Source organism: Salmo salar, chromosome ssa01, assembly GCF_905237065.1.
Source record: "Salmo salar chromosome ssa01, Ssal_v3.1, whole genome shotgun sequence".
In the NCBI taxonomy this organism is placed as follows: domain Eukaryota; kingdom Metazoa; phylum Chordata; class Actinopteri; order Salmoniformes; family Salmonidae; genus Salmo; species Salmo salar.
The window spans coordinates 19,775,269-19,800,276 of NC_059442.1; the positions used below are offsets into that span (position 1 = coordinate 19,775,269).

The following is a 25,008-nucleotide window of genomic DNA, read 5'->3' on the forward strand; positions in this document are numbered from 1 at the left end:
AATCCGTAGACGAAATGGCCAAAAGTTCCATTACCGTTTGTAGAAACACGTTAAACGATGTTTCCAATCAATCCTTTAGGGTATTTTTTTACGTAAAATTGCGATAATTTTACAACCGGTCTATAGGTATTCGTCATACAAGAAAAATAAAACAACAGCTAAGTCACGTGGATGCGCGTCTCAAGACACCTGTGCTCGGACTGGCCAGGGATTGAACGAGCCAGAATTTTCTGCCCGGTTACAGATGACGGAAGAAAGCAGTTCCTAAAGATTGTTGACAGCCAATGGAAGAGTCAGGAGGTGCAACGTAAATCCTATGTCATTGTAGTTTTTCAAGGGATTCAAAAGAAAACTACATTTCAAATTTCTCCCACTTCCTGACTCAATTTTTCTCAGTTTCTTTGCCTGCCATATGAGTTCTGTTATACTCACAGACACCATTCAAACAGTTTTAGAAACTTCAGTGTTTTCTACAAGTCTGGTTCACGACCTCCACAAGTCTGGTTCATCCTTGGGAGCAATTTACAAATGCCTGAAGGTACCACTGTCACGCCTGACCAGTAATAGGAGTTATTTTGTTATTATAGTTTGGTCAGAATGTGGCAGATGCCAAATCAAGCAACTTACTGCTCCAACCAGTATCGATGGGCATACTGTATTGAGCCGGAGAGGCCAGAGGGAAAATCTGGGTCGTTGCGTTTGAGCAGGTCTAGGTAACAAAGGTCCAACACGACTCTGAGGCCTGCTGCCTAGATCTCCATGAGAAGACGTTGGATCTGAGCCGCTGTCACCACCCCCTCGTCCATCTCTGTGTCCCGACGCCCCTCCAGTATCAGAGTTCCCACCCTGAGGGACTTCAGGTAGGGCATGCTGATACCCCCTGGTCCCTAGTTCTCTGTGTCCATGAACGAGGCTAGCTGCAGGCGGTAGAACAGTGTCCTCTGCCACCAGAGAATAAGTGGTTGAACAGTGTCCTCTGCCACCAGAAAAAAAGTAGTGGAACTGGCCGAGGGCTCCGCGCCTGTCCTATGATGATGATAATCAGCATGGCCAGCCAACCCAGTCAGAAGAGCAGCACCAGGCTGGAACACACCTTCCTCCATCCTAGTCCCCCAGCTCCAAGCCTCTGTTCCTCTTTGGACATGGGTTGCAATTTGGACTGCTCTGGTTCAGTCTTCAACATCAACAGAGGGAGCGAACCACCCAGACGGGCCAATGGCCTGGCGCCTGCTCTGGTTGCTATGCTGCCATAACCAGGGTCTCAATTCAGATTCAAAGGTGTAACGCCCTGGCCATAGAGAGGGGTTTTTGTTCTTTATTTTGGTTAGGCCAGGGTGTTACATTGGGTGGGCGTTCTATGTTCCTTTTTCTATGTTTTTGTATTTCTTTGTTTTGGGCCGTGTGTGGCTCCCAATCAGGCACAGCTGAAGTTCGTTGTTGCTAATTGGGAGTCACACATAAGGAGCATGTTTTTCCTTTGGGTTTTGTGGGTAATTGTATTCTGTTAGTGTGTTTTCCTGACAGGACTGTTTCTGGTCGTTTTTGTTTCATTTTTGTAAAGTGTTCTCTTTTTGAATTAAAATTCTAATGATGAACACATCCTCCGCTGCACCTTGGTCTAATTCTGACGACGGCCGTTACAAAAGGCATTCTGAAAGGTGGTTAGGTGAAGGCTGTTGGCTTGGTGAGGAGTGCAATTAGTGCTACTCCCAATATAGAAGTTCTCTCAAAGGGGGAAGTAAATTAATCAGCAAAATTTGACCCGTTTCACAATCCCTATGGGTGTTCTGGCTCGGCAAAGGCTTACTTACTACTTATCCTACTTCACAATCTCTTAAACCCAACTCATTCAATTTTTGGCTTCGATTTTACTGTTACTTTAAAACTGAACAAATACTGTTTTCTCACTGCCATTTTATTCTGCAACATGAAAGCACACATCAAGACTAGAGATTCAAACAGAGATTTGAATCAAATGAGGTGGACAAGTTGGCCATGATAGTATGAATTGCCAAATTAGGAATCTAGCCAAGACACAGGGATTAACATCCCTACTCTTGGAGAATGTACCATGGGATGCTCAGTGACCAGCATCAAGACCATGTTGTCTATCTTCTGAAAGAGAAGACCAATAAATGTGATTTGGACAAGTATGCAACATTCATAACTGTATAGAAAACTCAACATGGAATAATACTACCCCTAAAATCAGTTTTGGTCATTGATAAAGATACTTTTTCTCATATCCACATCCCTCTTTGCCAATGTCATCAAGGTATTTACTGGCCTCCTGTACAGCAATGCAAAGTAGAGATGATTTTCTGCCAAAAACAGTTATCAAAGTTCTGAATGATTGTCTATGTTTTTACAGTATAACAATATGGCTGCTCACCTGCATATTTCAAATTTTGAGCCCCAATCTTTTTGCAAAAAAGTCTTGCCTGTTTTGCATGTTATTTTGGCATTAATACGCGTCACATATCAGTTTGCAAACAATATAAAAATAATAATAACATCATTGAGTTAATAAATCCGCAGACAAACATGGTCTCTTTTTTGTTTTCTTGGGTAAGACAGCTCCAAAATGAAGATGTTTCAGCTTTTCTCAGTGCTTTCTGTGGTGGTGGGGCAAGCCAGCAGATAATACAGAGTGTTGCGCCGTGATTGGCTCAGTGTTCTGTCACTCATGGGGACACTACGTCACCACCAAGTCTAAGGGGAGAGCTAGAAAATTCTAGCCCCTTGGGCGCTGCCATAGAGTTACATTAGAAGTGCCCATCCAAGAAGGCTCAAGGTCACTGGCCACAGATATAATGATGTCAAATCATGTTATATGTACAGTAGCTTTGATTGGACTGATCATGTTAACGTCATACGTCATCATGAATCAAGTCGACAATCTACTGGCAAATCCTTTTTAATCCTTGTCATATGAAGAGAAATGATAGATAAAACATATTGGTGCTCATCAGCCATTGGACATAAACATTACACAACAAGTTGGAAATCGCAAATTCAACAATGAGTGGTTTGGAAGGAATCAGCGACAGTGGCTAAGATGAACTGCAAACATTCCAAAGCAATCACTAGCCTGCTATTCAGTGGTGTGGCTGTGTGGTCCCAAATCTGGGATTAAGGGGCTCTTTTCCAAGTTTAAAATTATAAACATTCAACATTGGCCATGCTGTCAATGAAGCATGATTTGTGCTGCGCTCAAAACAACTGTTAACTCGGAACTGCAAAAACTTGACTTCAGTGAGTTCAAGACAACTGGGAAGTTGGGAATAAATTACCTCCGACTGGGAAAATAACTTTTGAACGGTCATCCAACTCGGAATTGTAAATCCGGCCTCTTTCTAGAGCTATGACCTGAAGATCACTGATGTCATCCTGATTCGACCTTGTTTTTTTCAGAGTTCCCAGTTGTTTTGAAAGCACCATAAATACAGAGAATGCCTGATTTTGATGACAAAATTTGCCCATGAAGGACCTTCCTGTTCAAGTGATCACAGCACAACAAGGTGAGTCCAAAAATTGTAAGAGCTTTCATCGTCTGCTTATATGCCCCCTTTATTTATCCTGTGGTTCTGACTTGGTGTACAGGGAGAACACTGTAAGAACGGCCCATGTTTTTCAATTCTGTCGCTGTACATTTCAAGAGTGCTAAACAAATAGTTATATTGACTACGTCCGTCCTAGCTCGCTCATTAATGTTTTAATGAAATTACGGATTGACTCTTATCCGCTTGACGTCCCCTTACGCCATAGTTTGTACATCTCAATTGTCATTAGAACCCACATTTGTTTAAGCAAGTCAGCCGTCTCAGCTATGTTTTTTTTTTAGTAAATGAGGCTGAACTGTTTCACTGCCAGACAAGGCTCCGCTGATAGCCAGGTGTAGCAGTGATACAATGTTGCTCCTTTGACCCATCAGATTAGCCCTGAAAAACATCTGATTTGTCAAAAGACAAAGTGGAAAAAATATCAGAATTGGGCTGCATGTCTAATCAAAGCCTAAGAGATGCCGGTTGGGCATCTGGCCAAGACACAGGGGTTAACACCTCCTACTGCCCCTATTCCCTAATCTTGCTGAACGTTCCATGGGATCCTCAGTGGCCATTGTCAAAACGCTGGCCAGTATCATTTTACCATTTACAGCATCTGAAAGAGAAAGCAACCATTTATGGCTCTATGTAAAACATTACATATTACTGCCCCTACCGTATTTACAGGAATACAGTAATTGGAATGTGTTTGAAATTCAAAATGGGACATTGCATTTCTGTTTTATCAAGTCAGTTTTGGTCATTGATAAACTTAAACACACCCTCTGCACATCCCATTTTTGCAATGTCATTACCACCAGAACCAAGGAACAATGTCATTACCACCAGAACCAAGGAACAATGTCATTACCACCAGAACCAAGGAACAATGTCATTACCAACAGAACCAAGGAACAATGTCATTACCACCAGAACCAATGAACAATGTCAGTACCACCAGAACCAAGGATCAATGTCATTACCACCAGAACCAATGAACAATGTAATTACCAACAGAACCAAGGAACAATGTCATTACCACCAGAACCAAGGAACAATGTCAGTACCACCAGAACCAAGGAACAATGTCATTACCAACAGAACCAATTAACAATGTCATTACCAACAGAACCAAGGAACAATGTCATTACCACCAGAACCAAGGAACAATGTCATTACCACCAGAACCAATGAACAATGTCAGTACCACCAGAACCAAGGAACAATGTCATTACCACCAGAACCAAGGAACAATGTCATTACCAACAGAACCAAGGAACAATGTCATTACCACCAGAACCAATGAACAATGTCAGTACCACCAGAACCAAGGAACAATGTCAGTACCACTAGAACCAAGGAAAAGGTCAGTACCACCAGAACCAATGAACAATGTCATTACCACCAGAACCAAGGAACAATGTAATTACCACCAGAACCAATGAACAATGTCAGTACCACCAGAACCAAGGATCAATGTCATTACCACCAGAACCAATGAACAATGTAATTACCAACAGAACCAAGGAACAATGTCATTACCACCAGAACCAAGGAACAATGTCAGTACCACCAGAACCAAGGAACAATGTCATTACCAACAGAACCAATTAACAATGTCATTACCAACAGAACCAATTAACAATGTCATTACCAACAGAACCAAGGAACAATGTCATTACCACCAGAACCAAGGAACAATGTCATTACCACCAGAACCAATGAACAATGTCAGTACCACCAGAACCAAGGAACAATGTCATTACCACCAGAACCAAGGAACAATGTCATTACCACCAGAACCAATGAACAATGTCAGTACCACCAGAACCAAGGCACAAAGGAAGGTTTCTGCACCCTCTCCCCACTAATGACGCATAAATATAGAGATGCAGATCTCTCTTGTATTCCATCTGGAATTACCGGAAAAATCTCAATCTCAATATTTCTTTATATATAGCACAGTTCTCAAGTTTTTACAGTTTACAAAAACAGTTTAATTTACACATATACTGCCTTTTCGGAATGAATTTTATTTGAAGACTTACAAGCAATGCCTAAAATATCCACAAGCATGAAGATCATTAGGATGTTCATGGTCTTTGATTTGATGAATATTACTCCCGTTCTCTGTTTAGAAGAATGAAACAAGGCTGTATTGCAAATGTCTTTTCCTATCTTTATGTGTTGTCCATTATAACCTCATTTGAGTATCATCCCTACTCAGCGGTGGAGATGATTACGATCCAATTAAACGAGAGGCTTAACTGATCAGTTGTTACGTGTTACATTTTTCTTGTTCCCCATTTTCCCCTGTTATTGTGTTTGTGTCCTGAGCATTACAGGTGTACCGAGTTGCGGCTAACGATGGTGGGCGTGGCTGTAGCTGATTACAGAGAGGATATCTGTTTGCCGTGTGAGAAGAGAGGGGGAGAGAGAGAGAGGACACTTGTTTTTTGTTTGATTGTTTGTGTTAATTTCTTTGTTTGTGGTTCAGCCTGTCCTCCTGAGGTGCTCCACCCTACCTAGGTCCTGGAGAAGGGAAAAGGTAGATCTGCCCATGGGTGTACATTCTCACGTAGATAACCCATTGTTTTATACACTAGGTTAGCCGGGCGGGTGTCACCCTTGTATTTTTCTTGGAACCAGGTAGGACAGTGGGTTAGGGTTTAGAGTGTGTTAGGAAGGATTAGGTGTGTAGAAGAGGAGGGACCTTTTGTTTATTTTCATTACTTGGACCCCGATCCCAAACATTCCCTTCTCTTACCTTCCCTTGTTGTGGTTTTGTTTCTTACTGATTTTATTTATGGGTGTTTTTTTATATTGTTTATTTAACTAATTCACTAAACATCCCCTGAGGGTTCAAATTGAGTTCTGGTTGTGGTCTGATTTATTTATCGCTCATTGCAACCCACATTTCTTCCCCTTTCATCCGTGTTACCTGGTGTGTTTAGGCCCAGGCATTTACGTCTCCTCCTCAGACGAGCTACACCCGAGGGGAGAACGTAAGATCAGTATTGAACCACATTCCTAAAATGGCAGTTTGGGCATTCCCCACCGCCTTCTGTCAAAAGCGTCTCACACTGGCAAGGAAGTTGATCCATACATTTTCTTTTGAGTGAAAAAGTATTATTTTATAAAGTTGAGAGACCAGCTATTATGGAAGTTCTTCATGGAAATGAATATGCACCATGTGTTCAGACAGAGAATGGCAACAACAATAGAATTGGTGGTACACAAAAATAAAGTGAGAACATGTTCTCCTCTAAGGATTGTGGTTGTGGCATTAAAACGGGATAGTAACAGAAGGGAATAGATAGTGAACAACATGCCATATTAGTGTGAGAGTCAATTAATATGATTATGACAATTAGTCAGTCGGACACACACAAAGACACACACACACACACACACCCACATACAGTGACACGCGCACGTACAGTGACACACACACACACAGTCGTGCACACACCCACAGAGACCGACACCGAGACACAAACACACAGACACACACCACACACACCGACAGTAGGTAACTTGGCCATATCTAATCTAGCACCTACTACAGTGGAGCAGCTTGGTGATACTTGATCATCTCTGGGAGTGTTGACACAAAAGTGTTAGACGTCCAAAGATCTGGATGGGTTTTTGCCCAAGGAGGGATGTGACACACCGTGCCAGCGAGTCAATGGGCACCCACTGTATTTGTAAAGCTGAAGAGAGACATTATATTATTACAGTTAATATGGTTGGCAAAATATGTCATATTGCGGCATATTGCAGCTTGGATAGAATTACATTGGTCAATAGTGGCACATTATTTTGGCCAATAGTGGGATTTTTATGACCCCCTTGTCCAAGTGGAGGAAGTTAATCAGTAAGCAATTGTCTGAAGCCACACACACACACACACACACACCTATTCTGCTCTCTCTGTCAGACAGACAGTAAGGCAGGCTAGGTTTGATTTGGTATGGTCAGTCAGTGACGGTCAGACCAGATGATGAACCGCTGTCTAGGGCTGTGCTGACCAGCCAGGCTGCAATGCTAGTGTAATCCTGGTGCTAGGCCCCTAATCCAGTCCCTTTATTCAAGCCCTTTGTCTGTGGCCCTGTCGGGGCTCCCGGGTCCGCTCCCCAGCTTGGAGGCAGAACAGATTCCTGTCTGCCTGGGCATTATGGAAGCGTTCCACCATGACATCATGGCTCCATTTTGTTCTGATGAAACAGCAACAGCTAGCCTGGTCACCAGATTCTCTATTGGTTGCAATACCATACTGTTTGTAAGTTTGCCATGACAACAGGATGCAAATGTATATGTTGAGTGGGAGGACATAGGCCTTACTTCATTACAATGTTAGGTTAGAGAAAGACTAAGCAGCATACTGTATCAATTATGTAATTTTGTCTTTAGTGATCTCTTTACTTTCCACATTTTCTACTCTTTCAAATACCTGATACTACGTACGATGAGAGCAGATTTGTACAGGTCAGGTGAGGCTGAACAGGGTATTGTTGTGTATGGCGTTGGTGTGCATCATAGGTTGCGGTCTGATAAGGATGTCAGGGCATCCTCACCAGTTCAATACAGTTTCTTCAATCCACACCGACGTACACAGATCATTCTGTGTAGAAGAGGAACTAGATACCCATGTGCTGGTCTAATCATCACCACAGCCATCCTCTCCATTTGTCAATGTAGGCTACTGTGTTGACAGATAAACATATCTGACCCCATCTATTTCTATGATCTATTATTCATTTATTTTTTGGAAGATGGCCGGGTATTCATTCAATGCCGTGTTGCAGCACTGCACTACCGACAATTTTGCATTTAAAAGGCAATTTTCCTGACATTTGCACCCTGCGGATGTCAGCTCAAGCATAAATTATCTTTAAATGTCAAGTGCAATGCACTTATTGACAACAAGCCTTCTATTGAATCTCGACCGTTGCCCCTTCACACAGCTCTAAAGTCAGGTTTTTTTTTTTTTTTACTCCTTGTGACCTCACTTCCTGTTCCTGGTGGAGGAGGAGTTCACAATCTCCCAGGTGCCTCAGGCCATGCTGAATGTAGAGAAGGATCACGTTCAGGGAAAGACTTGTCAAAATCAGCAGCGGAGAGGACTCATCTGACAAACCACTGGATGACTCCACTGCCGCCTAGGGGCACTAAGTGTTTCCTAAAAATGCAGGGGAACAACACCAACCACTGCCACTCCTAAAAACTAAGGTTTTCCTTAAGCCTACATCGTGAGGCGTTTCTGAGCGACAAACAGACTTGTGGGCATAGAGCGTGGCCTGATATGGCAATGCTGGGTGTGTTTCAGTCAGATAATTTGTATGACTGCCTTTAGTATTGTCTGTGCTAAGCTTGTGAGTGTGTGTCTGTTTGAGTAGAGCTGTTGTAGTGGATGTGTTAAGGAAGTTGACGATAATTCAAGTCCTTGACTTTGGAAGTGTTATTGAGATACCTCAACAACATAACACAAATCAAGAAAAGGAAAAAAAACGTTTATTTTTCTGTAGATCGTAGATTGACATTACATTTAAGACACAGTGGTTAGCATGATATTGTAGCACAGTGTTGAAACGGATCTTTAATCATTTGACATATGAAATACATGCACCCGTTGCAGCTAATGTTCTGTGAAGTGATGTTTGTAGTAAAGTATAAATCCAGACAAGGAAAGTACTTCTGAAACATGAAAAAAACATATCAGTAACACTTTACTTGACGGTCTTAACCATGTCATAATATAGCATAACTGACATAACTTGTCATAACCTGTCATAATATGGTCATAACACTGTCATGGCCCGTATAGTTATACCTATTGTGACATATTGCATTATTTTTTGGCTGGTTATGACATTTACATAAGCGTGTCAAAACCCAAATGTATTCAAATGTGTTTTTCCCTGCCAAGAAGTTTCCTTTCGTTTGAAAGTTTGTTTGTTGTCCTTTGTTGTTGTTATGAATTCTTAAGTCATTTTTTTCATAATATTTGAAATAACTTGTCATAAAACATTATGACCATCCTATGTCACTTTACTTGGACTAAGAAAATGCACTTTATGAAACAGTCCAAACGCATTATGACCATCCTATGTCACTTTACTTGGACTAAGAAACTACACTTTATGACACTGTTAAGAAGCATTATTATCATCATAATCATCTAAGCCATATAGGCCTATCACGCACATGCCCTTATGTCAGTCATCAGTCACAAAGAGGGTGTCTTGTAATGTTCCTGAAATCTGCTCCTGCATTTATCCCAGTCATCAGAAACAGAGCATTGGGGTAGGTGCATGTCTGACATCAATGTGTGTGCAATTACAATGATAATTGTATATGGTCAATTTAAAAATGAACAACAAACATACTGTTGACAAGTAGGCTATGGTGTAATGGAATGTTTTGCCTTGTGTTATTTGACACTCTTATATACATGTCCACTACCATGCTAGGTTTTATGTGTTTTGACACTCTTATGTAGGTGTCATAACCAACCATAAAATAACTATCATGGTATGTTTTATGGGGTTGACACCGTGTCATAATGTGGTATGACGCTGGGTATCAAGTGTTACCAACATATCTACACAAAACGTATAATTTGGAGAATTCAAGGAGTGTTCATCTATGACATTAAGAATGTGTGACTTCATAGACTAACCCTTGTGTGAAAACATATACATTTCAGTAATTGACTGGTGAAGCACACTTAACTCATTGTAAATGCTATGAATATAGTAGAGACACACACATATTCCACTACCGTTATTCTTTGGTATGGTCAATGAAAGAATGAATTGTGGAATTTGTAAAGCATCATTCAAGTCCTGACAGTACATTGCAGTGCTCCTTAAATTTACTTTAAGTTATTTATCAGATTCTCTTATCCAGAGCAATTAGGGTTAAGTGCCTTGCTCAAGGGCACCTCAACATTTTTCACCTAGTCGGCTCGGGGATTCGAACCATGCTCTTAACCGCTAGGCTACCTGCCGCCCTTGCTCTGTAGATAGTTCTGTAGCCACATGTTGTTTGGTTTCTTTCTCGTTGCAGTGACTTGGAAATGTGTAGTTTACTAGTTTATAGTTGTGTTTCACAAAGACAGTCTAGCATGGATGCGCACAAGCTCAACAATTGTTTCAGAATATCTCGAGGCCCACTGCAGACTAGAATCACAGAGCACTAAGGCCCTTGTAGGAACTTCATAAAGAAACAAGAGTATGGGTCCCACGGTGGAACTGCATCACAGAGCTCTGAGTCCCATGGCCTTCTGATGCAAGAAAGCTCTTAGACCCTTGGCTTAGCTGCACCAGAGAGCTCTGAGGCCCACGCCAGAGCTGCACCAGAGAGTTCTGAAGCCCATGGCAGAGTTGCTGTAGAAGCCTATTGACACTATATTACAGGATCTCCAAAGACCATCTTTGGTTGTGTTTTCTCTCATCAAATGTGTTGAGAATCACTTGAGTTTTGTCATAACTTTGTCCACCTGTGAGTAGAAGATATTATACAGTTTAGTGTAGGCTACATACTCAATGGCATTGCAACAGATGGGTAATGAAAATAACTAACTAAACACTTCCTAAACTTACCACCAGATAGAGCCAGATAACTGGGGACTGAGCTGAACGTCAGAGCTCCTATACTCTATGTATGTTGAATGAAAATATAAATTCAACATATAGTTTTGGTCCCATGTTTCATGAGCTGAAATAAAACATCCCATAAAATGTTCCATATGCAGAAAAGGGTAATTTCTCTCAAATTATGTGCACAAATTTGTTTACATCCCTGTTAGTGAGTATTTCTCCTTTGACAAGATAATTGATCCAGGTATGGCATATCAAGAAGCTGATTAAACAGCATGATCATTACACAGGTGCACCTTGTGCTGGGGACAATAAAAGGCCACTCTAAAATGCGCAGTTTTCTCACAGATGTCTCAAGTTTTGAGGGAGCATGCAATTGGCACGTTGACTGCAGGAATGTCCACCAGAGCTGTTGCCAGATAATTTAATGTTAATTTCTCTACCAGTAAGCCACCTCCAATGTCTTTTTGGAGAATTTGGCAGTACATCCAACCGGCCTCACAACTGCAGACCACATGTAACCACCCCAGCCCAGGACCTCCACATACGGCTTCTTTACCTGTGGGATCGTGAAAGACCAGCCACACGGACAGCTGATGAATGTGAGGAGTATTTCTGTCTGTAATAAAGCCCTTTTGTAGGTGCTCATTCAGATTGGCTGGAACTGGCTCTCAAGTGGGTGGGCCTATGTCCTCCCAGGCCCCCTCATGGCTGCGCCACTGCCCAGTCATGTGAAATCCATAGATTAGAGCCTAATGCATTTATTTCAATTGACTTATTGCCTTATATGATCTGTAACTCAGTAAAATCATTGAAATTGTTGCATGTTGCGTTTATATTTTTGTTCAGTATAGATGCTACTGTAGCTGAGAGAGCGAGAGCAGGAGAGCGGATCTGACCTTTAACCTCAAGCACCAGATCAGGTTTGAGGTGGCATCGGACCAGGCCGTCTGGGGTAATGTTCCACAGCTGGTTGTCTTTCCCTGGCTCCGGAGGAGACACACTCAGCCTGCTGCCCGCCATGACAACGCTCCCCGTGATCTGCAGGCAACAGTCCTCCACCAGCTGTAGAGACAGGGAATAGGGGTTCAGATGTGGGTGGATTCTATATTGAATACATACTTATAAGCATGATACAGATAAAGTTTTGCAATGTTATATGAGAGACAAATGACAATTGTACTGGGATATGCTCAACACGTGACATGAAACTATGTTGAAATAATGAGGAAGCCAGTTCTGTAACACTTGAAGGTGGTGATGATGGAATGAATAAGGATGTCTGTGGAGTTAATGAGTGGAAAAGATGATCCATTGCAAAATCTTGAGCCCATGCAGTACCTTGCAGCGTAGGACTCCGTCATGGAAGAGCCAGACCTGGTCCACTCCCCCAGTCTCCTCCAGGGCCTGGACCCGCAGCAGCTTGATGTCATCCAGAGGCCCTGACAGGGACATCACGTAGCCCGTCTCCCTGCTTCGCAGACGGAAGTACACCTGCTTCTGTAGGGGGCAACAACACAGATAATATGATCTTGTCTAGACTAGGCTAGATAAGTTCTTCTCCCCTGAAAGTGGTCATTATGAGTTATAGGGCTTGCTGTGGCTCTGTATAATTTCCATTGTGTGATCATTTGCATTGATGACTGAATGAGATTAGTGCAGAAGTTGAGTTGTAGTCAATAAGTTTGAACATTAGTCATGAAGATTAGGCTATTTTGTATGTGGCCGATATGGGCCGATTCCAACCCGAGTTAAGCGAGCGTAAGTGGAACGCATTTCCCTTTTTATGCACTTTTCACTATATGCGTATTCTATATTTTTGTATTTTTTAAAACTTTTTACCTCTTTTTCTCCCCAATTTCGTGATATCCAACTGGTAGTTACAGTCTTGTCCCACTGCTGCAACTCTGCACTTGCTTCTAGACACACTGCTCACTTAACCCGAAAGCCAGTTGCACCAATATGTCAGAGGAAACACTGTGCAACTGAGGTCAGCGTGCATGCGCCTGGCCCACCACAGGAGTCACTAGAGCACAATGGGACAAAGACATCCCGGCCGGCCTAACCCTCCGCCAAACCGGACAATGCTGGGCCAATTGAGCGTAGCCTCATGGGTCTCCCAGTCGCGGCCCACTGCGACTCAGCCTGGTATGGAACCCCGGTCTGTAGTGATGCCTCTAGCACTGTGATGTAGGGCCTTAGACCGCTGCGCCACTCAGGAGGCCCCTATATGCGTATTCTGACCTTGAATTTAAGCATGAGAATAGCATGCTTTTCGTCCAGGGTGGAGATAAAATAAATGAAGGTGTGACGGAGGTGTGTCTACAGATACGGCATATTCTGACCTTGACTTAATTCCCCAACAAATCCACCACCTTTATGTGTGAATGAAACCTTGAATAAGGTCAAGTGAACCTACCGGTTCCAAGTGGAAAAAGCATCCATTTTATTTTTTCCAATAGAAATAACACCATTCTCTATGCACTGTAATTTACAACTTGATAAGAGCTATTGATAAGAGCTAGGCATATGATTAATCCGTTTGGATAAGGGAATTGTAAATATAAATTACACTTGTTTTAGATATATTTGACCTTATAATCCCTGGAGACAAATGTGAAACCAGTCATATGGCAGCAATCTGAAGCATATCAACTTTCCCACAGTAAAGCCTATGAAATGCTGTGCCATTATGCAGAATTTTAATTGTATGGCCTTTTAACTTAAAGGGATGAGCACTCTCTAATGTCGGCTTTCTCTCTTTCCTATTTCTATCATGTTAAATATTAGCCACTATCTGTATTGACCGTCAGTAGGCCTAATAACCACACAGATTCAACTGCCAATTTACCGTTAGTTCCCTTCAGTTGGTATACATTATACACACATTTAATTACATTATTTTGATTACCTTCATTTGCTTGCTCTGAAAACATTGTCACAGCTGTGTGGTTGTTGCTGTCGATCATTAGTGAGAGTGTCACGTCCTGACCAGTATAAGGGGTTATTTGTTATTGTAGTTTGGTCAGGATGTGGCAGGGGGTATTTGTTTAGAGCGTTTCGGGGTTTGTTGGGCTAGGTGTTTATGTAGAGGGGTGTTTGTTTAGAGTGTTCTGGGTTTTTGGTTATGTTCTTTGTTAGTATATTTCTATGTTCTGGTCTAGTCTTTTTAGTTCTATGTTTAGGGTTATTGGTTTGACCTTCAATTGGAGGCAGCTGTTCTTCGTTGCCTCTGATTGAAGGTCCTATATAGAGGGGTGTTTCTGTAACGGCCGTCGTATGAAGTAGACCAAGGCGCAGCGGGTTGAGTGCTCATTTTAACGTTTTATTTTAATAAACTTGAACACTTAACAAAAATAACAAAACGAACTACAGCTAAACAGTTTTGCAGGCTAACCCTAGCAGTGCAAAAACAACTTCACACAAAACCCATTACAAAAACACCCCTCTATATAGGACCTTCAATCAGAGGCAACGAAGAACAGCTGCCTCCAATTGAAGGTCAAACCAATAACCCTAAACATCGAACTAAAAAGACTAGACCAGAACATAGAAATATACTGTTGGCCCGCATGCCCTGCCTCCATACCTGCAATAGTGGTCGCAGGGATCCGATTCGCGGCCAGCTGCTGAACTTGAACCAATCACCCAATTTGCTGGGCGGTAGCAAGATCTGACGGCCGCGGTGATGACACCCCTCATACAGCACCCACCTGTAGAGCAGGAATTATCAAATCACACACAGTCAGTTGCTCTACTTACACAAACCTCAAACACACCTTAAATGTAAACAATCCACATTCCTACAGCATTCCTGTTTACAATAAGCTAGAAAATCTAGTTGCTAGATTAATAGGTGCAAATTGCTTCAACCAATTTGAATAGTAGGTGCAACTCTCGCTTTACAATGTTCTGTTTTGTTTTATTGCCTAATAAAAACTGTCAAATCCATTCAGGTGTGACTTACATTCCTCCGTCAATAACCAGGGAGCGTATGCGTCCGTCCACCCCAGCCAGATGCAGGTTCACCACCCCTCCCGTCAGCACCACTCTACGGCCTCTACAGCCAACCTTACTGAACAACGTTATGGACGGGAGGGAGAACTCCTGGAAAGATAAGGTGGAAGGGATGCGTGAAGCATGAGATTATACATCATTATGGTATTGTAGGTACAGGACATATCCAAGATATGCTGTCACTTCACACCGACATGACTTAGGTTTACAAATACGGTACACATGCATGCCATGCCAACAGGGTTAGGTAGGTTACCTGTCCCAACTTTTGGATTACCCAAACTCAGTAACGTAATCTGATTACATTCCGTTACTTTTAGATTACTTTCCCCTTAAGAGACATTAGAAGAAAGCAAAAATGTGTGTTACCATTTGAACGATATCTATTGCAGGATAAATCATTGTTAAAGTTTACATAGCTGGCCATATATGGATGTTAAATTTTACTTGATGGGTTGGTTAAGTAGGCTTTTTCCATTGCTACTACATATAATAATACGATGAAATTATTTCTTGACATTAAAAACCAAAGTCTATCAGAATTCTAGTCATTCCAATAAATGTTAAACCGTTTGATCTTCAAGAATAGGACTTGGAAGTATGAAAGTATAGATTAGCCAAATTGTTTTACCTGAGGATGACCCCAAAACTAAGGACTTATTAGCCAGCCCTACTCTGTTGTTTATGATTTTGTTGGAGGACTGACTGGGCTCATTCATTTGAGTTGAAAAATAAATGCTGCGCTTTGAGCATGACTGAAAAGTGCTATTTACATGTGAAAAATGAATGCCATATGCTGCATTTGCTATAGGTATATATATATATATATATATATTAAATATAAATATAAATATAAGAGAGAGAGAGAGAGAGAGAGAGAGAGAGAGAGAGATGAAGTCGGAAGTTTACATACACCTTAGCCAAATACATTTAGAGAATGATTTATTTCAGCTTTTATTTCTTTCATCTCATTCCCAGTGGGTCAGAAGTTTACATACACTCAATTAATATTTGGTAGCATTGCCTTGAAATTGTTTAACTTGGGTCAAACGTTTCGGGTAGCCTTCCACAAGCTTCCCACAATAAGTTGGGTGAATTTTGGCCCATTCCTCCTGACAGAGCTGGTGTAACTGAGTCAGGTTTGTAGGCCTCCTTGCTCGCACATGCTTTTTCAGTTCTGGTGCGAAAAGTGCAAATCAATCCCAGAATAACAGCAAAGGACCTTGTGAAGATGCTGGAGGAAACAGGTACAAAAGTATCTATATCCACAGTAAAACGAGTCCTATATCGACATAACCTGAAAGGCCGCTCAGCAAGGAAGAAGCCACTGATCCAAAACTGCCATAAAAAAAAGCCAGACTACGGTGTGCAACTGCACATGGGGACAAAGATCGTACTTTTTGGAGAAATGTCCTCTGGTCTGATGAAACAAAAATAGAACTGTTTGGCCATAATGACCATCGTTATGTTTGGAGGAAAAAGGGGAGGCTTGCAAGTCGAAGAACACCATCCCAACCGTGAAGGACTGGGGTGGCAGCATCATGTTGTGGGTGTGCTTTGCTGCAGGCGGGACTGGTGCACTTCACAAAATAGATGGCATCTTAAGGAAGGAAAATGATGTGGATATATTGAAGCAACATCTCAAGAAGTTTGGTCGCAAATGGGTCTTCCAAATGGACAATGACCCCAAGCATACTTCCAAAGTTGAGGCAAAATGGCTTAAGGACAACAAAGTCAAGGTATTGGAGTGGCCATCACAAAGCCCTGACCTCATCCTATAGAAAATGTGTGTGCAGAACTGAAAAAGCATGTGCGATCAAGGAGGCCTACAAACCTGACTCAGTTACACCAGCTCTGTCAGGAGGAATAGGCCAAAATTCACCCAATTTATTGTGGGAAGCTTGTGGAAGGCTACCCGAAACATTTGACCCAAGTTAAACAATTTCAAAGCAATGCTACCAAATATTAATTGAGTGTATGTATTCTTCTGACCCACTGGGAATGTGATAAATGAAGTAAAAGCTGAAATTAATCATCCTCTCTACTATTATGCTGACATTTCAAGTTCTTAAAATAAAGCGGTGATCCTAACTAAGACGGGACATTTTTATTAGGATTAAATGTCAGGAATTGTGAAAAACTGAGTTTAAATGTATTTGGCTAAGGTGTATGTAAACTTCTGACTTCAACTGTATATATATATATATATATATATATATATATATAAGTCCAAAAATGGATGTAGCAACTACAGATTGCCCCTTTAAGCCAATCAAAAGTGTGCAAGTTTGAGCATGTGTCCATTAGGCCTATGGATCATTTTTTTTTTTATCGGCATGAAGTAGACTGAGTAATAAAAGCCCCCCTTTTATTCCATAGGCTTGGATTCGCACTATGCAGCTGTTGCAAGAGCGCATTTTTCACTGGCTGTCCACTAGTTTCAAAAACAATGAATGATAGGCAGCTTAAACTTTTTAAACCGCGATTCATGAAACACATTTGGTGTGTCATCATAGTGGTCTCTGACTTGTGGTCAGACTCGCTCAGGTGGAACAAATGTAAATTTGTGCCTTTTTTCAATGCTGATTTGAATGTCATTGAGAAAACAGAGAAGTGTCAAAGATACATTTTCCGCAAACATCCTTTCTGAATTTAAAAGTAATCCTCGAAGTAATCATCTAGTTTTTCAAAAGTATCTGTAATCTGATTACAATATTTTAGCTGGTAATGTAAGGGATTAAAGTTACTGTTTTTTGTAATCTCTTACATGTAACAGATTACAAAAAAACCCTGCATGTCAACACACATAACTCCAGGATCTCCTCTGTACTCACATGGCTGATGGTCTGTATGGAGCGGATGGTAGAGTCAGGACCCAGACAGCCCATGGACTCAGTGTTGGGGTAGTCTCCCTCCTCCAGGACATACATGTGCTCTGTGAACTGGGATCCCTTATACGCCACCCAGCTGGAACACAGCACAGAGGCACACAGTCAACTACAGCTCTCTCCAGTACTAAGTCCTCTTTGAGTGTAATATACAACTAACATTTCTGTATACTAAATGTCACTCTATAACAAGTAGAATGAACATGCTGTGATTAAAGTTGATGTTCTGCTCACCTCCCAGCCAGTACTCTACAGGAGCCAGGGAAGAAGTCTTCCTCCAGGGCTACCACACTGTCCTCCAGTACCACCACTCTGCCCTGGAACCCAGGCTTTGAGAACAGCTGGAGCTAAGGTGCATACACAGGAGACAAACATGACCTACAACTACAGTGGATTACAGGTAGGCTACTTCATGCAAAATTATGGTATAATCACATCCATAGACTATTGACTATGTTAAGATAGTTAATATGATTTGTTTTTCACAATCAGAACTTACCCTGAACTTGCTTGATCCACCCAGGTTATCCTGAAAGTAATAAAGGAATTATGGGTAAACCAGTTCAAAGTTTCCTCACCAACCTCATAGTTTATCAGAGTCATGAAAGTACACTCTAAGTATGATCAAGTATGATACTACAAAGGTGGTACTACTGTGATTATTATTGTATCATAGTCTTGCCCTAGTCCACCCATTGACTGTGCTTAAATATGTTCTGTTTACCTGGAAGACTGGCTGCAGTGAGGATATCTTGAGGTTCGGTCCTCCCCAGTCCTCTGGGCTTCCGTAGAGGCCTCTCTCTAGAATGTAAAGTTCTCCGGAGAACCCAGGGTTCTCAAAGGCAACCCACCTGTTTAGAACAAACACACAACAGGTAAACTGGTACATTTATACTTAGGACACTCCATAATAATATTTTACAATACAACATGTTGTAAATAGCATCATTCCCATCCGTATGTCATAAACTTTAAACAGGTCTGAATATTATTATTATAATTTTACTGTAGTTTCTAATCCTGTAATATTAGATGTTTATAACTTGAAATCACTAGCTCTAACTCCATTTTATCACTAACCAAACACTGAACTATGGCATTTTAAAAGGCCATAAAACAATTAGCCAGGTAAACTACACAGGAAACAGTATACGGTTATAAAGAGATTATGTAAAGGCTATCCCTATTCAGTGGAGTTAATTTTGAACTACTTAAGCTTTAGGCGTATGCTCTACATAACCAGTTTGGAAAGATATATTAAAATGAAAGCTGATCATTCTAACAGAGAGACTTTTGTGATAGCTTATGAACCACTGAGACAACTGACTTTATCTATAAAAGAGATAGCCAATGAACTAATAGCCAATGAACTAATAGCCAATGAACTTCTAAGTGATTAAATTCAGGTATGTCTGGAACATGGCCACTCCCTTTCTTTACTGAAATATGTACAAAGCTTATACAGTTTGAATTGTGACTCCAGGACTGTGCCTTTACAATCTATTCTCCTCGCTAAGAATATATAGCCCCAAAGATTGATCTCATTTTCCCACCTATTGTCTAACCTTCAGTATCACTTTACTAAGCGTGACATTCACACCAGTCTTTCACGTTTGTGCCTGTGTGCGCATGTGTGTGTGTGTTAATTAAAAGCTTGCAATCAGAGAAAAGAGAATAGGAGTGACCCACCTATATTTCTCTAGCACAGCAAGCCAAAGCCCTGGTGCAGTTGTGACACACTGAGTTATTTTAATAGATGCTGGAGATTGCTACAAAGGACTGTCAGAGAAGTTGACTTACGCTCCACCCTGGACATTGATGGACTGTGTCTTTGAGCCGAAGCCGGTGTCCTCCATGTTAATGACAGGCCCTAGCAGATCCATGTTGACCCCTCGCTCCCCAAAGTCCCTCTCACTGAACAACTTCACATGGGGAGACAGGACATCCTACAACCCAGAGAATGTAAACACAAACACCCAAATGATCTCTATTTACAAAGACCAAACTGACTTTATTTTGACTAGGTACTGTCAATCATCACAAACATTCTATGTATTCTTTGTAGAAGCAAACGGATTTAAACCATGGCTCTGAATAGATGAGAGTTCCAGTACTTACAGTGCGTACAGGGCGTAGTGACAGGAGCTGGTCTCCGTAGCCTCCCCACTCCCTCCAGTCAGGATACTCCCCCTCCTCCAGGAGATACTGGTGACCTTCAAACTCTGGCTCATCATAGCCAACCCAGCTACAGGGACAATCAGGAACACAGATGGCTCTATTTGCGCTAGTGTCAAACGCACAGTAGTTTGCAATTTTGTCATATAAAAAGCGTCACACTGGCATGTTCCAGCCCTAACGCCAGATTCGGCCATTGACCTGTCTTATATCAGCTCGCTTGCACTCAGATGGGCGGGGTGGAAATATTTAAGGTGTGTCATTAAGAACATAATCCAAAGTGCTAATTTCAGGCAGCACTGATAGGGATATGTAAGACCAGCCAGAAGCTGATTTTAGCGGTAACGCAGTTGATTATGGCGTGAATTCTGACAGCGGAAAGGCAGCCTATCCAGACATGACGCACATTGCCCAGGTGCGCATGGAACAAGAGTAGCCTAATGTGCTTTTGGTGACTGTACAATTCGTATTTAGAAAAAACATCCCATTCCCATTTTGTTTTATTTGATTAAAAACCAAGCATAGCCTCCCCTCCTCTCAATGAAGGCTTTTTTTGTCTGCCCAATGCAACTGCAAATATCAAGTTTGAGAGGAGTAAAACAGTGAGCTAATATTCCCTTTTTGTCTATGCATTGTAAGAATTTTTGCCATGCAGGTCCCATTTTGGACATCGGTAAAACCCCTCCATGATGTAGGCTAAGTGTCAATGCCCATCATGTAACTAGAGATGAGAACTTCGGTGAATACCGGTGAATCTCGTATTTAGAAGTTATCTGTAACCTGTGAAAATGGCTTGTTTTCCGTTTCCTATGTTCAAAACCCAAGCCCTCCCTTAAGCCTACTATATCGAAGGCTGGTTTTCAAATCAAAATCAAATCACATTTTATTGGTCACATACACATATTTAGCAGATGTTATTGCAGGTGTAGTGAAATGCTTGTGTTTCTAGCTCCGACAGTGCAATAATATCTAACAGTTTCACAACAGCAATGTGTGTCTTTTTTAAGCCTGGGAATGATGTCATTACATTTGCCATTTATTTATTATTGTTGTTGTCTAACAAAAATAGATTGTTTGTTTTTCGTTTACATTTATTACAACAAAACTTATTTGAATGATTCACCTTTCCGGTTTCATGGTGACAACGTCCGTGGGGCGCTTGGATCGCAACTTCTGGAGATGTGAGAACGCGATCTGATCTGTAAAATGGTTCCGAATATATTCATAAAACATTTGGGGGCACTATAACGGTGACTGGACGTTCTCCATTTCTATTTATTTAGGATCCTTGTCCAGCTACTGTGAAAAGTTTGGATGAGCCATAAAACCCTCCATTGTTTTATAGGCCCACGGGGAGAAAGTATGGTGCCTGTAAGTGTGACATAGCCTATTTAAAACAAGTTGTTTCGTTTAGAATTTGATTCAAATTATTCATTCTCTTTTTAGGCTTTATCAATCAATTATTTAATCTTGTTTATTGACAATGTTTAGCATGTCCATGGCTCAGCCACAATGCAATTTACAGTAGACCTAGCCCCTATATCAGTGTGAAGGCTATTGATGCCATGCAATTACTTAGAAAATGTGAACTGCAAATGGGTTCAAGTTAACGTATTTAGCAAAGATAGGTTTACATTTTGTTATTTCGTTTCTGTAAGCCATTTAACAAACTATAACAGACTAACATTGGAATTGATTCCAAGGCAGTACATAAAAGACCGTAAATACACAACTTGGCGCAACCACATATTTTGTCATTGGGGCACGTTCTGATTGGCCAGTGAGGGGCCAAGCCTTGACATACCCACAACTTGTTCATTCATCATCAAAACCCAGCCCTTTCGCTCACTTACCGATAAGTGTGATAGTGAAAATAGCAAAAATATTTCTGACACACACCTGAACCATATAGCTCTACCTCCTACGCTTAGATTTACCATTGCTTTAAGTTTGTTAAAATAAAGCCCAGAGGGTGATGTTAGAACGGATCTGACCCAATACAGTATAAAATGAATAGACCGTTAATCTGTGTTATGGCAGGTCAATATGGGCAGAGGAGGGGTCATTCCATTACAATACTATTCCCTACTGTATGTCAGCTGAGATCAACCACAAGTACTTACAGTCCACGAAGGATCTTGATGGATCCCACAGAACACAACGTCTTCCTTCTGACTGGATTACCTTCTGCCTCCTCCTCCACCACCTCCTCCGCCCCCCCCTCTTCCTCCTCTCCTCCCTCTCTGAAGTCGTACACATCATCGTCAATCTCCACACACTCGCCCTCGAAGCACGGCCTCTCGTACACCAGAGCCTGAAGGAGAGAGAAGGGTTAAAGTTGAGGCTGATGTGCTGAGGTGGGCAAAGTGCTCTTGTCCATACCTGTCCACATCCCAGGGAAGCATGCTCCTCATACCACAGATTCCACCCCCCTAGGCCCTGTACCTCTGGACAGAACATTTCTCAACTGCCTGTCTGACAGTGCAATATTGAGCCCAGAGGGCTAGGTGGTACTTTTCCTAAACCATCAATCAATTGTTTATTTTAATGGTTAAACAAATGTTCAGCAGATATTGAGCCAAACTGCTACATTATTAGCCCCTTGAAACCTATGAAATGCGCTTGCATATTTCTACATTTTAGACCTCATCTGGTCTGCCAGAATGTCCTAAACAAACAGCTCTACTGGCAACCACAACCCAGCATGCAGAGACAACACACTTTTGTGCTATGCGCCCATAGATCTGCCAGGGCACACATAGTTCTCTCACTAGTCACTAGTCAATCCACCTGAAACAACAGGCCTGTTGGTCTGTTTCACAATTAACAGATTTTATAAGGCAGAGGACTTAGGATGACAGCTGTGCTATAATAATATGTCGTCCCATCATATCACAGCTAGTCTTCAGCCATGTCACCAGAAAAAAGCCAGGCATTTGGATATTGTGAGGTTTTGTTGTAAGAGGCTTCTGCTGTTGTTAAAAGTTCCCACTGTCATTCACAGACTGTTTTTAATTTTGTTTAATCCTTAGACGTTGATGTAAATATGAATGGTCATGGGAATAGCTATAAAAACAGAATAATTCAAAGAGGGGAAGCATACCTTTACTTCATTAGGATGCTCCACCTTTATCCCACCCTGTAAGAGATGGAAAACCACACAGGCCTTTAGCATCATGGAGATAAAACAGTAGAATATACAGTAAGGGGACAGTGTTTTTAAAAATATAATTAAGAAAGACATAATGATCCAGTACCATTTTGAGTGTTTTCAGCGATCCGATGAAGGGCTGAGGGAATGCCCAGGCCTCTGGACAGGGGTACTCGCCCGCCTCCAACACCGATAAGAGACCCCCAAACCCTGGGTCACCATACACCAGCCAGCTATGGGATAGCGACAAGGGCCACACACACACAAACAAAGATTAGACACTTGTACAAGACACTAAAATCCCACCCTTGTTCTTCAGCTGTCATGTAAATATTAACTTTAAAACACATCCAAATACGATTTCAGGGCATTAGCACTATGATTCGACAACACACCTAAGACAGACAGACATGAGCAGATTCACTAAACTATGTTCAAAATAATCAACATACACTGTTAGCACCTTTCTATCTAGAGCCTAAAAGAGTTATTCGGCTGTTCCCATTTGATAAACCTTTGAAGAACCCTTTTCGGTTCCAGGTAGAAACCCTTTGGGTTCCATTTAGAACCCTTCCACAGAGGGTTCTACATGGAACTCAAAAATGTTCTACCTGGAACCAAAAAGGGTTCTCCTATAGGGACAGTCGAAGACCCTTTTGGAACCCTTTTTTTGGAACCCTTTTTTTCTAAGAGTGTAGCAGCACCAATGTACTGTCTACAAAAAACAACAACATTTTTGTGACTGAGATAACATTTCCTAACAGCAAATTATGTCATACCAACAAACAATGCAGGCCAGCCTGAATTCCAATGAGAAAAGTGAAGAAAGATCAGCCTCCATGACAAGAGTTGCTAAAAATAACGCATACACACTATAGTGAGTGAAAATGCAAAATGATAGTTTGCACACTGTATCATCCATTTCAACATGCTTTTGAACAACAGCAAGCCTGCTGGGGAAAGTATAGTATATTGAATTTAATTTAATAATGAAGCAAATTCTTTACTAAGATTTGAACCTACAACCTTGTTAGAATGAAGGTAGAACTTACACTCCAGAGTGGACCTTGATGGAGCCGGTATTCTGTATGTTCCCGTAAGAGCAGATCTCAATAGTGTCATCGCAGAAGGATGTCATTCTCCCCAGACCATTCACTTCAGTGAACAGGTCAATCCGAGGTAGACTGTAGTCCCTCACTGCCAGGCGGATAGATCCGATGACCATGGGTGAGGTTGGCACAGGCAGACCCATGTGATCCAGTGCCCCTGGCGTCACCTCCTCTGCCCACACATTGACCAGCTCCATGGGCCCCTCCTCCAGGGCGATGGTCCGCCCCTGGAACCCTGGCTTCTCATACAGCAGCCAGCTACAGGGACAGGATGTGATGACACACTGAGAGGCATGTTCCCTAACAGTCACAAAATATTGAGTTGCTGTCATGCGTCTTTAACATGAGACATGAATCAATTAATAATGTAATACAGGATTGTGACAAGTAAAAAATGTAAGATTTGTATGAAATAAAGCATTAATTTATGAAATAGAGAGTGAGGGAATGAGGAATGAAGTTTGTCCCCGACAAACGATTGTCACTAGTTACCACAGCCACAAAGTCATAGCTTATTTC

The 25,008-nt window shown here is 41.6% G+C and overlaps 1 protein-coding gene across 5 annotated transcripts in view; it reads right to left on the reverse strand.

Annotated features, from left to right (window-relative positions):
• Positions 1-9,042: 9,042 nt before the first annotated feature.
• Positions 9,043-25,008, reverse strand: part of LOC106572557 (mucin-12) — a 49,952-nt gene continuing 33,986 nt past the window's right edge. For 4 of the 5 annotated variants that reach the window (XM_014146879.2, XM_014147025.2, XM_014147180.2 and 1 more), the window contains 15 exons: positions 24,433-24,789; positions 23,487-23,613; positions 23,333-23,368; positions 22,353-22,543; positions 20,173-20,299; positions 19,855-20,000; positions 18,779-18,905; positions 18,554-18,583; positions 18,289-18,401; positions 18,001-18,133; positions 15,117-15,256; positions 14,739-14,862; positions 12,491-12,649; positions 12,049-12,214; positions 9,043-11,049 (listed from right to left, as the gene is read on the reverse strand). In XM_014146879.2, the coding sequence (XP_014002354.2) occupies positions 10,961-11,049; positions 12,049-12,214; positions 12,491-12,649; positions 14,739-14,862; positions 15,117-15,256; positions 18,001-18,133; positions 18,289-18,401; positions 18,554-18,583; positions 18,779-18,905; positions 19,855-20,000; positions 20,173-20,299; positions 22,353-22,543; positions 23,333-23,368; positions 23,487-23,613; positions 24,433-24,789 (2,065 nt within the window). In that variant the 3' untranslated portion in view covers positions 9,043-10,960. The remainder of the gene's footprint in view (positions 11,050-12,048; positions 12,215-12,490; positions 12,650-14,738; positions 14,863-15,116; positions 15,257-18,000; positions 18,134-18,288; positions 18,402-18,553; positions 18,584-18,778; positions 18,906-19,854; positions 20,001-20,172; positions 20,300-22,352; positions 22,544-23,332; positions 23,369-23,486; positions 23,614-24,432; positions 24,790-25,008) is intronic. The other variant, XM_014146942.2, reaches the window with a different exon arrangement.